Here is a 16,455-nt window from a genome sequence, read left to right as displayed (position 1 = left end):
CTTGTCTTTTTCGAGAGCTTTCATCAGAGATATTTGATTTATCTAAGATGCTGAAGATCCCTGTCTACTATGTCATTCAAATTAAGACTGTCCAGATTGTATTTTCTTAATTTTTTTAATTTTTATTTTTGGCTGCACTGGGTCTTACATCGCCGTGCAGGCTTTTTTGTGGTGAGCAGGGGCTTCTTTCTAAGGTGTGGTGCACAGGCTTTTCATTGTGGTGGCTGCTCTTGTTGCAGAGCACAGGCTCTAGAGCACACAGGCTTGCAGGCTCTAGAGCACAGGCTCAGCAGTTGGGGCACACAGGCTTAGTTGCTCCTTGGCATGTGGGATCGAACCCAGGTCTCCTCCACTGGCAGGCAGATTCTTTACCACTGAGCCACCAGGGAAGCCCAAGACTGTCCAGAATTTATTATTTGTTTTTTTGGTAATAAACCTTTTAAAGGGGCAGTTGTATGATGTGCTTCACTAGGAAGAGCCTTGAAAAGAACGGCCTTGAAAGTCAGTTGCCATATTAGAGAATTGAATCATGTAGAACAGTACACAATTAGAATATCAAAATGGCAAAAAGGCACACTTACATAAGTCTACGGGACAGAATCAAAGGTTTAAGTGTTTTCATTCTACTTGGGCATCACCTTTATTTGTGATTAACAAATTGATGTAGACTTTTCAGCGTGAATTCATAATCTCCTGGCAGTGATTTTTTTCTTTTGAATAGTTTTTGATCTGGGATCCCTTGGAAAGGTAGAATCAGTGGCAGGTGTTTAAATCCTTCTTTTGTGTTATGGTAGACTTAAGTATGAAAATAAATAAATGTATACTGGAAAAATTTAGGATATAAGTTTGTCTTCTGTTTGCACACCACTAATGGAGAATTGAATGGTTCGCCTTGGAAATGAACAGAGATCATTCTGTCGTTTTTGAGATTGCATCCAAGTACTGCATTTCGGACTCTTTTGTTGATCATGATGGGTACTCCATATCTTCTAAGGGATTCCTGCCCACAGTAGTAGATATAATGGTCATCTGAGTTAAATTCACCCATTCCAGTCCATTTCAGTTCACTGATTCCTAGAATGTTGACGTTCACTCTTGTCATCTCTTGTTTGACCACTTCCAATTTGCCTTGATTCATGGACCTGACATTCCAGGTTCCTAGCAATATTGCTCTTTACAGAATTGGACCTTGCTTCTATCACCAGTCACATCCACAACTGGGTATTGTTTTTGCTTTGGCTCCATCCCGTCATTCTTTCTGGAGTTATTTCTCCACTGATCTCCAGTAGCATATTGGGCACCTACTGACCTGGGGAGTTTCTCTTTCAGTATCCTATCCTTTTGCCTTTTCATACTGTTCATGGGGTTCTCAAGGCAAGAATAGGAAGTGGTTTGCCATTCCCTTCTCCAGTGGACCACATTCTGTCAGACCTCTCCACCATGACCCACCCGTCTTGGGTGGCCTCATGGGCATGGCTTAGTTTCATTGAGTTAGACAAGGCTGTGGTCCTAGTGTGATTAGATTGACTAGCTTCTGTGAGTATGGTTTCAGTCTGTCTGCCCTCTGATGCCATCTTGCAACACCTATTGTCTTACTTGGGTTTCTCTTACCTTGGACATGGGGTATCTCTTCACAGCTGCTCCAGCAAAGCGCAGCTGCTGTTCCTGCAAAGTGCAGCTGCTATTCCTTACCTTGGACAAGAGGTATCTCCTCATCGCCACCCCTCCTCACCTTGAACATGGAATCGCTCCTCTAGGCCTTCCTGCGCCCCTGCAGCCACCGCTTCTTGGACATGGGGTTGCTCCTCCTGGCTGCCGCCCCTGGCCTCGGGCGTGGGGTAGCTCCATTCAGTATCACAGTAATCCAAGTCTATGCCCCAACCAGTAACGCTGAAGAAACTGAAGTTGAACGGTTCTATGAAGGCCTACAAGACCTTTTAATACTAACACCCCAAAAAGATGTCCTTTTCATTATAGGGGTCTGGAATGCAAAAGTAGGAAGTCAAGAAACACCTGGAGTAACAGGCCAGTTTGGCCTTGGAATACGGAATGAAGCAGGGCAAAGACTGATAGAGTTTTGCCAAGAAAATGCACTGGTCATAGCAAACACCCTCTTCCAACAACACAAGAGAAGACTCTACACATGAACATCACCAGATGGTCAACACCAAAATCAGACTGATTATATTCTTTGCAGCCAAAGATGGAGAAGCTCTATACAGTCAACAAAAACAAGACCAGGAGCTGACTGGCTCAGATCATGAACTCCTTATTGCCAAATTCAGACTTAAATTGAAGAAAGTAGGGAAAACCACTAGACCATTCAGGTATGACCTAAATCAAATCCCTTATGATTATACAGTGGAAGTGAGAAATAGATTTAAGGGACTAGATCTGATAGACAGAGTGCCTGATGAACTATGGAATGAGGTTCGTGACATTGTACAGGAGACAGGGATCAAGACCATGCCCATGGAAAAGAAATGCAAAAAAGCAAAATGGCTGTCTGGGGAGGCCTTACAAATGTGAAAAGAAGAGAAGCAAAAAGCAAAGGAGAAAAGGAAAGATATACCTATTTGAATGCAGAGTTCCAAAAAATTGCAAGGAGAGATAAGAAAGCTGCCTTCAGCGATCAATGCAAAGAAATAGAGGAAAACAATAGAATGGGAACGACTAGAGATCTCTTCAAGAAAATTAGAGATACCAAGGGAACATTTCATTCAAAGATGGGCTCGATAAAGGACAGAAATGGTATGGACCTGACAGAAGCAGAAGATATTAAGAAGAAGTGGCAAGAATACATACAAGAACTGTACAAAAAAGATCTTCACGACCAAGATGATAATGATGGTGTGATCACTCACCTAGAGCCAGACATCCTGGAATGTGAAGTCAGGTAGGCTTTAGGAAGCATCACTACGAACAAGCTAGTGGAGGTGATGGAATTCCAGTTGAGCTCTTTGAAATCCTGAAAGATGATGCTGTGAAAGTGCTGCACTCAATATTCCTAGCAAATTTGGAAAACTCAGCAGTGGCCACAGGACCGGAAAAGGTCAGTTTTCATTCCAATCCCAAAGAAAGGAAATGCCAAAGAATGCTCAAACTACCACACAATTGCACTCATCTCACACGTTAGTAAAGTAATGCTCAAAATTCTCCAAGCCAGGATTCAGCAATACGTGAACTGTGAACTTCCAGATGTTCAGTTGGTTTTAGAAAAGACAGAGGAACCAGAGATTAAATTGCCAACATCCGCTGGATCATGGAAAAAGCAAGAGAGTTCCAGAAAAATATCTATTGCTGCTTTATTGACTATGCCAAAGCCTTTGACTGTGTGGATCACAATAAACTGTGGAAAATTCTGAAAGAGATGGGAATACCAGACCACTTGACCTGCCTATTGAGAAACCTATAGGCAGGTCAGGAAGCAACAGTTAGACCTGGACATGGAACAACAGACTGGTTCCAAATCATTAAAGGAGTACGTCAAGGCTGTATATTGTCACCCTGCTTATTTAACTTATATGCAGAGTACATCATGGGAGAAGGCAATGGCACCCCACTCCAGTACTCTTGCCTGGAAAATCCCTTGGATGGAGGAGCCTGGTGGGCTGCAGTCCATGGGGTCGCTAGAGTCGGACACAACTGAGCGACTTCACTTTCACTTTTCACTTTCATGCATTGGAGAAGGAAATGGCAACCCACTCCAGTGTTCTTGCCTGGAGAACCCCAGGGACGGGGGAGCTTGGTGGGCGGCCGTCTATGGGGTCGCACAGAGTCGGACACGACTGAAGCGACTTAGCAGCAGCAGCAGCCTTTTTCACTATGCTGGTATTTGCAGTGATGATGCAAAAGCAGTGGTAGGTGAAACTGCTGGTACCCTAGCGTGAATTGAGGCCAAGATTCCAGGCTGTTCTAAATTGCCATTGTATCCTTAAAATTTTTAAATGTCAGTTTCACTTAAGAATGTTCTTGATGAAGCAGTAAAAATAGTTTTTAATAAATCGACCTTTATCAGTAGGCACCATTTTAATATTTTTTGAAACAAAATGTGAACTCCCCTTTGCTGCATGCTGGAGTGCAGTAGTTGTCTCAGGAGAAAGCATTTGAGCGGTTGCTTTGAGTTTGAACTGAGCTTGTCATTATTTTACAGAGCACCATTTTTATTTAAAAGAATGACTGACAAACCACACTATGTAGACAGGTATTTAACAGACTTTTTTTTTTTTTTTTCCAAAAAAATGAACTGATATCGAGGGAAACAACTTGACAGTATTTATGCAAATGATAAATTTCTAGTTTCAAAGAAAACTTTTGAATTTTGGAAAACATATCTACAAATGTGATTTTGACAGTCTCCAGATATTTAGAAACCAGTGGTGAGATTAATGAATGTCATTTTTGTAAAAAAAAAAAAAAATGACGTGTCAACATTTGGAAGATATGCATTAATCAGTGAGTGAACCAATATTTTCCAAAAGAGAATGCACACAGTGCTTTAAAAAGATAATGTGTGGGTTAAGGGGCTGTTAAAGCGCAAGATTGACTGGAAGGTTTTAATGTAACAGAATGAAAAGTTCGTTCACATCATTTCAGACTCCACATTGCAACAACCTTTAGAAAAACTACCATCTGTCAAATTTGGGTTCATTGTCAAAAAATACCCACAGTAAAGTAAAAAGGCTCTTTTTTATTTTTAAAAAATATTCCTTCCTTAACTATATAACTGTGGTGAGGCATGATTTCCTTTGTAAAGCAAACGAAAACAATACACTTCAACAGATAATTGCACAAACAGATATGAGAATCTAGCTGTCTTTCTATTAAACCAGGAATCTTCACAGATTTAAAACAGTGCTACTTGTCTCACTTAATTTGAGGGATGGGGGGAGGAAGGAATACAGTTTTCTTCTTTTTTTTTTTTAAGAATTCCTTCCTTCCCTTTGTTCTTGTTTTCTTTATGGTTGTGCTGGGTCTTCGTTGCTGCACTCAGGCCTTCTCTGGTTGTGGTGCGCCGCCGCTCGTTGCAGCGGCTTCTCTCGTTGTGACACACAGGCTTAGTTGCCCCGCAGCATGTGGAATCTACCTGGACCAGGGAGTGAACTCATGTCCCCAGCGTTGACAGGAGGATTTTTAACCACTGGACCTCCAGGGAAGTCATAAATAAATTCTTAAACATTTTCTTAGTTACTATTTTCTGATGAGGTAAATATTATAGATATAACCAGCATAAGCAAAGACTCTTGTGGAGCCCTCATTTTTTTTAAAAGTGAGAAGTTTAAAAGAGGTCCTTAGTTTGAGAAATGCTTTTGTATTATAATCTTCCCTCATTCCTCCATATTATCAAACCATTTCCTCTGCTGTTAGTCACTTGCCAATCAGGCTGTGGGGGTGCCACTTGGTTCAGGGTAGTATACATGTTTAATGTGTATATATATATATATATTTTTTTTTTTTTCTTTCCACAACAGTAAAAGATGTTTATCACTTTTCACAACCAATAGCCAGACAAAAAATAAAAGAATTACAGTTGTAAGCCATAATGGAAACATGATTAACCTAACAGTATAAAATAATTACGTACAATTTGAGGGGTTAAGTAGAGTGATGTGATAGGTGGAAGTGCATACATGCATATCTTTTCCTTCATTCAGCCAGTCTGTCTTTTGGTTGGTGCATTTAATGCATTTACGTTTAAAGTAATTATCAATATTATGGCAAGTTCAGTCCCTGGGTTAGGAAGATCCCCTGTAGGAGGGCATGGCAACCCCCTCCAGTATTCTTGCCTGGAGAATCCCATGGAGAGAGGAGCCTGGTAGGCTTCAGTCAAAAAGGTCAGAAAGAGTTGGACAAGACTGAAGCAACTGAGCGCACGCACACGCACACATACACACACGCATACAATCCTATTACCATTTTCTTTATTGTTTGGGGTTTATTTTGTGTAGATTTTTTTCCTTCTCGTGCATACTGCTTAGAGAAATTCCTATAACACTTGTTGTAAAGCTAGTTTGGTGGTGCTGAATTCTCTTAACTTTTGCTTGTTTGGAAAGCTTTTTATTTTTCCACTGAATCTGAACAAGTGTCCTGCTGGGTAGAGTACTCTTGGTTGTAGTTTCTTCCCTTTCACCACTTTAAATATGTTGTGCCATTCCCTTCTGGCTTGTAGAGTTGCTGTTGAAATCAGCTAATATAGCCCGATGAGAGTTCCCTTGTATGTTGTCATTTTTCCTCTTGTTGCTTTTAATATTTTATCTTGCTCTTTAACTTTTGTCATTTTGATTACTGTGTGTCTTGGTCTGTTCCTCCTTGGGTTTATCCTGCTTGGGATTCTCTGTGCTTCCTAGACTTGGTTGACTATTTCCTTTACCATCTTAGGGAAGTTTTCAGCTATTATCTTTTCAAATATTTCCTCAGGTCCTTTCTCCCTCTCTTCTCTTTCTGGAAACCCTGGAGAAGGCAATGGCACCCCACTCCAGTGCTCTTGCCTGGAAAATCCCATGGACGGAGGAGCCTGGAAGGCTTGCAGTCCATGGGGTCGTTGAGGGTCAGACACAACTGAGCGACTTCACCTTCACTTTTCACTTTCATGCACTGGAGAAGGAAATGGCAACCCACTCCAGTGTTCTTGCCTGGAGAATCCCAGGGATGGGAGAGCCTGGTGGGCTGCTGTTTATGGGTCGTACAGAGTCGGATACGACTGAAGTGACTTAGAAGCAGCAGCAGCAGAGGCTCTTAGGCTGTCTTCATTCTTTTTCATTCTTTTTTTCTATATTCTGTTCTGCAACAGTGACTTCCACCATTCTGTCTTCCAGGTCACTTACCCATTCTTCTGCCTCAGTTATTTTGCTATTGCTTCCTTCTAGTGTATTGTTCATCTTTATTCTTTAGTTCTTCTGGGTCTTTGGTAAATATTTCTTGCATCTTCTCCATTCTTTTTCTGAGATCCTGGATCATCTTCACTATCATTATTCTCAGTTCTTTTTCTGGAAAGTTGCCTGTCCCCACTTCATTTAGTTGTTTTTCAGGGGGTTTTATCTAGTCCTTTCATCTGGAACATAACCCTCTGCTTTTTCATTCTGGTTAACTTTCTGTGATGTGGTTTTTGTTCTAGTGCTGCAGGATTGTGGTTCTTCTTGCTTCTGTCTGCCTTCTGGTGCATGAGGCTGAGGCTTGTGTAAGCTTCCTGATGGGAGGGACTGGGCATGGGAAAAACTGGGACTTACTGTGGTGGGCAGTAAAACTTTAATCCCATTATCTGCTGATGTGTGAGGTTGTGCTTCCTCCCTGTTAGTTATTTAGCCTGAGACGACTCAACCTCTGTGGGCTTTATGGTAGGGTTAATGGCAACCTTCAAGAGGGTTTATCCTAAGGGGCACCTTCCAGGACTGCTACTGTCAGTGCCTTTGTCCCTGCGGCCATCCATTGCCAACCCACACTTCCACAGGAGACCTTCCAACAGTAGCAGGTAGGTCTAGTTCAGTCTCCTGTGGGATCACTGCTCCTTGTGCCTGAATCTTGATACTCTCAAGATTTTGTTTGTGCCCTCCAAGAGTAAAGTCTGTTACCCCCAGTCCTGTGGAAGTCCTATAATCAAATCCTGCTGGCCTTCAAAGTCAGAATTCCTGGGGATTCCCAGTCCCTTTACCAGATCCCCAGGTTGGGAAGCCTGACATGGGACTCAGAACTTTCACAATACTGGGAGAACTTCTTTGGTATTATTGTCCTCCAGATTGTGGGTTACTCACCTGGTGAATATGGGATTTGATTTTATTGTGCTTGCGCCCCTCCTACCATCTCCTTGCAGCTTCTTTGTCTTTGGTCTGGGGTATCTTTTTTTGGTGGGCTCCAGCGTCCTCCTTTTAATAGTTGTTCAACAGCCAGTTGCAATCTTGGTGTTCTTGCAGGAGGAGATGAACATGTGTCCTTCTACTCTACTCTCTTGAACCAATCTAATGTATATTTTTTGATGGTGAACGTTGCATATCCAGTAAAAGCTCTTAGTAATTCAGTACCTATAAGAGAGTAAAGTGAAAGTCACTTAGTCATGTCTGACTCTTTGCAACCCCTGGAGTATATAGTCCATGGAATTCTCCAGGCCAGAATACTGGAGTGGGTAGCCTTTGCCTTCTCCAAGGGATCTTCCCAACCCAGGGATCAAACCCAGGTCTCCCGAATTGCAGGTGGATTCTTTACCAGCTGAGCCACAAGGGAAACCCATAAGAAAGCCCAGCTTTTTTTCTACCTTATTAATGAAGCATATTAAGTGTGAATTTTAAAATTATGTCCTCACCATCTATTTTGTATTATAATCTGTATATAATAAGTAGGGCTTCCCTGGTAGCTCAGCTGGTAAAGAATCTGCATGCTATGCAGGAGGCCCTGGATTGATTTCTGGGTTGGGAAGTTCCCCTGGAAAAGGGATAGGCTACCCACTCCAGTATTCTTGGGCTTCCCTGGTGGCTCAGATGGGAAAGAATCTGCCTGCAGTGTGAGAGGCCTGGATTCGATCCCTGGATTGGGAAAATCAGAGGAGAAGATTAAAGAAAAGATGAATATATAATCAGTTCAAGAAACTCTAGTGCTCCTACTACTCACTAATAGATTTTTACCACCTGCCACCCCCACTGCCCCCAAACAAACAGTAAGACTAGTTTGAAAAGCTTGTTCTTCACTTTGAATAAGGAAGCTTTTTAAAGAAAAGAGGACAGTCCAAATCATTTTGTCATAGCCCTTTTCAAAAAGCTGGACAGTGTTGAACTGTTAAAATTATATGCATTCAATTCAGTTCAGTCGCTCATTGTATCCGACTTTTTGTGACCCATGAGCCGCAGCACACCAGGCCTCCCTGTCCATCACCAAGAGTTTGCTCAAACTCGTGTCCATTGAGTCGGTGATGCCATCTAACCACTGTCGTCCCTTTCTCCTCCCACCGTCAATCTTTCCCAGCATCAGGATCTTTTCACATGACTCAGCTCTTTGCATCAGGTGGCCAAAATACTGGAGTTTCAGCTTCAACATCAGTCCTTCCAATGAACACCCAGGACTGATCTCCTTTAGTATGGACTGGTTGATCTCCTTGCAGTCCAAGGGACCCTCAAGAGTCTTCTCCAACACCACAGTTCAAAAGCATCAATTCTTCGGCCCTCAGCTTTCTTTATAGTACAACTCTCATATCTGTACATGACTGCTGGAAAAACCATAGCCTTGACTAGATGGACCTTTGTTGACAAAGTAATGTCTCTGCTTCTTAATATGCTATCTAGGTTGATCATAACTTTCCTTCCAATGAGTAAGTCTTTTAATTTCATGGCTGCAATCACCATCTGCAGTGATTTTGGAGTCCTAAAAAATAAAATCAGCCACTGTTTCTACTGTTTACCCATCTATTTGCCATGAAGTGATGGGACCGGATGCCATTATCTTAGTTTTCTGAATGTTGAGCTTTAAGCATTAAGTTTAGGTTAAATTTATGGTGCAATAAGGATCTGCATTTTTAGTTTTATTTGTGGTTTGTGATATAGCAGGACCACTGTGTAAAAGCAGAGTCCATAGTATCTTTAATACTTATTTGATAAGAATTAGAGTATCATTTTATTATTTTACATAATTATCAGAATTTGTGTCTTCATACAAATGGCAGTAAACATAGCTGAAAAAAAAAAGTTTTTTTTTTTTTAAAGTGGTTTTTCACCCCAGACATTCAACGTTCATAAAATTGTTCTGTTTGAACAGTTTTGTGCTTTGCTTTTCAGTAATGTTGCTAGGGATTTGATTTAGGTCATACCTGAATGGTCTGGTGGTTTTCCCTACTTTCTTCAATTTAAGTCTGAATTTGGCCATAAGGAGTTCATAAGGAGTTCATGATCTGAGCCAGTCAGCTCCTGGTCTTGTTTTTGTTGACTGTATAGAGCTTCTCCATCTTTGGCTGCAAAGGATATAATCAGTCTGATTTTGGTGTTGACCATCTGGTGATGTCCATGTGTAGAGTCTTTTCTTGTGTTGTTGGAAGAGGGTGTTTGCTATGACCAGTGCATTTTCTTGGCAAAACTCTATTAGTCTTTGCCCTGCTATATTCCGTATTCCAAGGCCAAATTGGCCTGTTACTCCAGGTGTTTCTTGACTTCCTACTTTTGCATTCCAGTTCTCTATAATGAAAAGGACATCTTTTTGGGGTGTTAGTATAAAAAGGTCTTGTAGGTCTTCATAGAACCGTTCAACTTCAGCTTTTTCAGCATTACTGGTTGGGGCATAGACTTGGATTACTGTGATATTGAATGGTTTGCTTTGGAAATGAACAGAGGTCATTCTGTCATTTTTGAGATTGCGTCCAAGTACTGCATTTTGGACTCTTTTGTTGACCATGATGGCTACTCCATTTCTTCTGAGGGATTCCTGCCCACAGAAGTAGATATAATGGTCATCTGAGTTAAATTCACCCATTCCAGTCCATTTTAGTTCGCTGATTCCTAGAATGTTGACATTCACTCTTGCCATCTCCTGTTTGACCACTTCCAATTTGCTTTGATTCATGGACCTGACATTCCAGGTTCCTATGCAACATTGCTCTTTACAGCATCGGACCTCACTTCTATCACCAGTCACATCCCCAACTGGGTATTGTTTTTGCTTTGGCTCCATCCCTTCATTCTTTCTGGAGTTATTTCTCCACTGATCTCCAGTAGCATATTGGGCACCCAGTGACCTGGGGAGTTCCTCTTTCAGTATCCTATCATTTTGCCTTTTCGTACTGTTCATGGGGTTCTCAAGGCAAGAATACTGAAGTGGTTTGCTGGAGAAGGGAATCCTTCTCCAGTGGGCCACATTCTGTCAGACCTTTTCACAGTCACAATAAACTGTGGAAAATTCTGAAAGAGATGGGAATACCAGACCACCTGACCTGACTCTTGAGAAACCTATATGCAGGCCAGGAAGCAACAGTTAGAACTGGACATGGAACAACAGACTGGTTCCAAATAGGAAAAGGAGTATGTCAAGGCTGTTTATTGTCACCCTGCTTATTTAACTTCTATGCAGAGTACATCATGAGAAATGCTGGGCTGGAAGAAACACAAGCTGGAATCAAGATTGCTGGGAGAAATATCAATAACCTCAGATATGCAGATGACACCACCCTTATGGCAGAAGTGAAGAGGAACTAAAAAGCCTCTTGATGAAAGTGAAAGAGGAGAGTGAAAAGTTGGCTTAAAGCTCAATATTCAGAAAATGAAGATCATGGCATCTGGTCCCATCACTTCATGGGAAATAGATGGGGAAGCAGTGGAAACAGTGTCAGACTTTATTTTTTGGGGCTCCAAAATCACTGTAGATGGTGACTGCGGCCATGAAATTAAAAGATGCTACTCCTTGGAAGAAAAGTTATGACCAACCTAGATAGCATATTGAAAAGCAGAGACATTACTTTGCCAACAAAGGTCCATCTAGTAAAGGCTCTGGGTTTTCCAGTGGTCATGTATGGATGTGAGTTGGACTATGAAGAAAGCTGAGCACCGAAGAATTGATGCTTTTGAACTGTGGTGTTGGAGAAGACTCTTGAGAGTCTCTTGGACTGCAAGGAGATCCAACCAGTCCATTCTGAAGGAGGTCAGCCCTAGGATTTCTTTGGAAGTCATGATGCTAAAGCTGAAACTCCAGTACTTTGGCCACCTCATACGAAGAGTTGACTCATTGGAAAAGACTCTGATGCTGGGATGGGTTGGGGGCAGGAGGAGAAGGGGATGACAGGATGAGATGGCTGGATGGCATCACTGACTCAATGGACGTGAGTCTGAGTGAACTCCGGGAGTTGGTGATGGACAGGGAGGCCTGGTGTGCTGCGATTCATGGGGTCGCAAAGAGTCGGACACGACTGACCAACTGAACTAAATGTTGCTGGGACTTCATTGCAGGAAGAAAAATGTTTTTTTGTGTCATCTAAGAGATTGGTTATGTAAGCCTTGATTAATGTTATTTACAAATATGACTCAGGAGCCTTATGATAGTGATTGATATCATTTTATGACAGTTAATTGTCGGAAGGTCAAGAATTTTAGCGTACCAGGATTTAGACTCTGGGTCTTGGATTTTAGGTCTGATACTTTCCCTTGTATGACTTTGGACAAGTTGCTTCCTCTGCATCTAGTTTATCTATAAAATGATGATATAATGTCCCCTTGGGGTTATTGTAAGTATTGAAAATGTGTTTCACTTCTGGAATTGATACTGAATAGTGGCTAATGGTAGCTATTGTTTTTTAAATTGGTACTTTTGAATTAAAATTCATGTGATCATTCCTTTTTAAAATGTATCACTAATTGGCCCTCATATCTATGGATTCTCATCTACAGATCAGCTACAATGGAAATATTCAGAAAGAAAAGTTCCAGGAAGTTCTAAATAGCAAAACAAATTTGCCACATACACACTGCAACTATTTGTGTAACTTTCACATGTGTAGTTACAACTCTTTACATAGAATTTACACAAATCAGGTATTATAAGTAATACAGCTGTGTGCATATGTTATATGAAATTACAGGACCATTTTATTTAAGGGACTTGAACATTTCCCCGTTTGGGGAGTGGGCAGGAAAGTGCTGGAACCAGTCTCCCTAAACCTCACAGATACTGCAGGACAACTGTATTCACTAAACCAAGACACTTTAATATGAATTCCTTAAATCAGGAATTCCTCCTCCTGTATATAAGGGAGAATAATTTTGAACCTCAGCCCTTGGAGAGAGGAGACCACAGTAGAATATTTTACTCACCTGCTTTGGGTAAACAAGTGATGCTGACTCTATTAGTGCGGCTGCTGCTGCTGCTAAGTCGCTTCAGTTGTGTCCGACTCTGTGCGACCCCATAGACGGCAGGCCGCCAGACTCCCCTGTCCCTGGGATTCTGCAGGCACGAACATTGGAGTGGGTTGCCATTGCCTTCTCCGGCCTTTCTTAGTGAGGGCTGCCATAACAAAATAACAGACTGAGTGCCATAAAGAGCAGACTGATTTTCTCCCATATCTAGAAGCTAGAAGTCTAAGATGCAGGTGTTGGTGGGGTTGGTGTCTTGTGAAGGCCTTTCTCCTCAGCCTCCTCCCTGTGTGCCCATGCTGCCTTTCCCCCATGCACACGTATCCTTGGTTCCTCTCTCTCATAGGTTACTAACCTAACTGACTCATTTTAATTTGGTCACTTCTATGAAGGACCTATCTCCAAATATGTTACATTTTGAGGTCATGGGGGTTGGAACTTTAGCATAGGAATTTTGGAGGGGACATAATTTGGCCCGTAACACCAATATTGCATAAGAGCTAATGTATGTTGGATATTGACAGTGTGCCAATTTTCCAAATTAAATTTTATGTGCACATTAACCCTGTGATTATTAGCATCTCTATTTTATAAAAGACACTGAGACTTAGATTAAGTAACTTGGCTGAGAGATGGGATTGAAATTCAAGTCTTTTGGGCTCTAGTGTCCATGTTCTTTTAGGTAAGAACTGAGTACTAGGAAAGAAAAGCACAGAGAAAAGAGGGTTGAAATATACAAACCGCTGTTTTGCAGTGTCCACTAAGGTCTTGCTAGTAAGTAACCTCTGAAGTGGAAAATCATTTAATGCCAGCCCTGGTTGACTATTAATTTTTTCTTTAAAAATTAGGAGGAGTTTTGGTTTAAGATGGAAACGTGAATGAAGCTAAAGATTTTTGGCACATGATTGTACTAAGACAGATTTGCACAAACAAAATTTGTCTTATTTTCAGGTTGCTCAAAATGCCTTTCTGCTTTTTGTCTTTTGCAGAAGATTCTAGTGTTCCAGAAACTCCAGAAAATGACAGAAAAGCAAGTATATCGTATTTCAAGAATCAAAGAGGGATTCAGTACATTGATTTGTCTTCTGATAGTGAAGATGTTGTTTCCCCAAATTGCTCCAGTACAGTTCAAGAGAAAAAATTCAACAAAGACACGGTGATTATAGTGTAAGCAACTTAATAGGTTCATTATATTTGCATGTATAAACCCCCCCTTTTTTTTTTTAGAAAAAGTTAACTTATGTTGAAAATTTTTGATGATTTCCACCCCACTTTTTTCCTTTTCCTGACTGCATCATGGTCATTTTTTCCTAACATAGAGACATAAACACATAAGTGTGTGTGTATGTACATGTTTATGTGTATGTGTGTGAGAGAGATTGATTCTGGACTGATTTTCTCAATTATTATTTTTTTGACCTCACAAATTGGCTTGCGGGTTCTTAGTTCCCGAACCAGGGATTGAGCCCAGGACACGGCAGTAAAAGCACTGAATCCTAACTAATGGACCACCAGAGAATCCCTCGGTTCTGATTTTCAGAAAAAAAGTTCAGTTAGAGTAAATATTTAATCTTTTCATTCTCCATAGATAGGGAATTTATTTTAACAAGTACCTTTGATTATTTGTAACTACTTCCTGATTTGTTCTTGAGTCCGATTGACATTTTTGGACATTTTGGGGACACATTCAGTGAGCTAGTACAGAGCTTGTATGATAGATAGAAATGTAGTAAGTAAATAAAAAATGCAGTCTGCCAAATAATAAATCTGATGGGCAAAGGGAGGGGGGAGAGGGGATACAGGATTTGGGGCCAGGGTTAAGGGCCAAGGGTAAAGTACATGGTTGGAAAAGACTTTATTAAGAAGATGTTGCTTGAACAGAGATGTGAATATGCTGGGAGGGGCATTAGGAATATCCTGCTTAGTGACCTTTAGTGGTGGTATGCCTGTTTAGGGAAAAGGAGTGGGTCCCATCATCATGGTCCCATCATCCACAGTGACAGACTTTATTTTGGGGGGCTCCAAAATCACTGCAGATGGTGACTGCAGCCATGAAATTAAAAGACACTTGCTTCTTGGAAGAAAAGCTATGACCAACCTAGACAGCATATTAAAAAACAGAGACACTGCTTCCCCAACAAAGGTCCATCTAGTCAAAGCTATGGTTTTTCCAGTAGTCATGTATGGATGTGAGAATTGGACTATAAAGAAAGCTGAGGGCCAAAGAATTGATGCTTCTGAACTGTGGTGTTGGAGAAGACTCTTGAGAGTCCCTTGGACTGCAAGGAGATCCAACCAGTCCATCCTAAAGGAGATCAGTCCTGGATGTTCATTGGAAGGACTGATGTTGAAGCTGAAACTCCAATACTTTGGCTACCTGATGTGAAGAACTGACTCATTTGAAAAGACCCTGATGCTGGGAAAGATTGAGGGCGGGAGGAGAAGGGGATGACAGAGGATGGGATGGTTGGATGACATCACTGACTCAATAAACATGAGTTTGAGTAGACTCCAGGAGTTGGTGATGGACAGGGAGGCCTGGCATGCTGCAGACCATAGGGTTGCAAAGAGTTGGACACAACTGAGCGACTGAACTAAACTGACTGACTAGGGCTAATGCTAGAAAGTGAAGGACCTAAGGTCACAAGGTGAGGAGTAGAATAGGGAAGGACTTTATCAAGTTAATAAGCCCATAGGCTATTTGGCTTTTATTCTGAATGAGAATAAAAGGAGCTAAAGGAGCATACTGAGCAGAGGAGTAAAATGACCTGATTGATATGTTTAAAAGTCTTTAAAGGGTATAGGGAAGTGGTAGTAGAATCATGAATACTTTTGTAATAAGCAAGGCAAAAAAAAAAGATGGAAGCTTAGACCATTCTAGTACCTATGGGTGTGAATGAGAAGTAGTTAGATTCTGGAGATACTCTTAAGGTAGAGCAGAGAGGCTTTATTGATGGATTGCAAATGGAATGGGAGAGAAGGGAGTATGGATGACCCTAAGATAATTTGACCTGGGCAACTGGAAGGATGGAGTTAACAGTAACTGGGATAAGGAGTACTGTCTTGAGTGTGATAGAGAACAGCGTTAGAAGGAAAGATTGGCAATTAAGTCTTGGACATGCTGTGTTTGAGAAGACTCTTGGACATCTAAGTGGACGTGTCAGGTAGGCAATTTAGGTTTGTAACATTAGGTTCTGGAGAGAGGTCTAGGTTCCACATCTAAATTTAGGTGTTGTCAGGATGAAAACTGCAGTGTTAGTCGCTCAGTTATGTCTGACCCTTTGCAACCCCATGAACTATAGCCCGCCAGGCTCCTGTGTCCTTGAAATTCTCCAGGCAAGAATGCCAGAATGAGTTACCATTCCTTTCTCCAGGGGATCTTCCCGACCCAGGGATGGAACCTGGGTCTCCTGCATTGCAGGCCCTTGATATTAAAAGAACATGGTTCAGTAAAATCACTAAGAGACACTGTAGTATAGCTGGAAAACAGACAATGCCTCGATTGAAGGACTTAGGCCAGGGGAACTCTTGATTTTAGGAACGGAGCAACATGAGAAGAACCTTGCAGAAGATTCTAAGAAGGAGCAGTCATTGAGGTAAAACTCAAAAGGTCGTGTGATGAGAGGCTAAGTGAGGAAAGTGATGC

At 41.5% G+C, this 16,455-nt stretch overlaps 1 protein-coding gene across 3 annotated transcripts in view; it reads left to right on the top strand.

Annotated features, from left to right (window-relative positions):
- The window catches only part of SMARCAD1 (SWI/SNF-related, matrix-associated actin-dependent regulator of chromatin, subfamily a, containing DEAD/H box 1), a 90,692-nt gene that overhangs the window by 10,336 nt on the left and 63,901 nt on the right, over nt 1-16,455 (top strand). For all 3 annotated transcript variants that reach the window (XM_025290407.3, XM_006076537.4, XM_025290406.3), the window contains exon 3: nt 13,799-13,976. In XM_025290407.3, the coding sequence (XP_025146192.1) occupies nt 13,799-13,976 (178 nt within the window). The remainder of the gene's footprint in view (nt 1-13,798; nt 13,977-16,455) is intronic.

This window comes from Bubalus bubalis, chromosome 7 (genome assembly GCF_019923935.1).
Source record: "Bubalus bubalis isolate 160015118507 breed Murrah chromosome 7, NDDB_SH_1, whole genome shotgun sequence".
In the NCBI taxonomy this organism is placed as follows: Eukaryota; Metazoa; Chordata; class Mammalia; order Artiodactyla; family Bovidae; genus Bubalus; species Bubalus bubalis.
The sequence above is the reverse complement of the archived record's forward strand: the minus strand, read 5'-3'. Positions and strand labels throughout refer to the sequence as shown.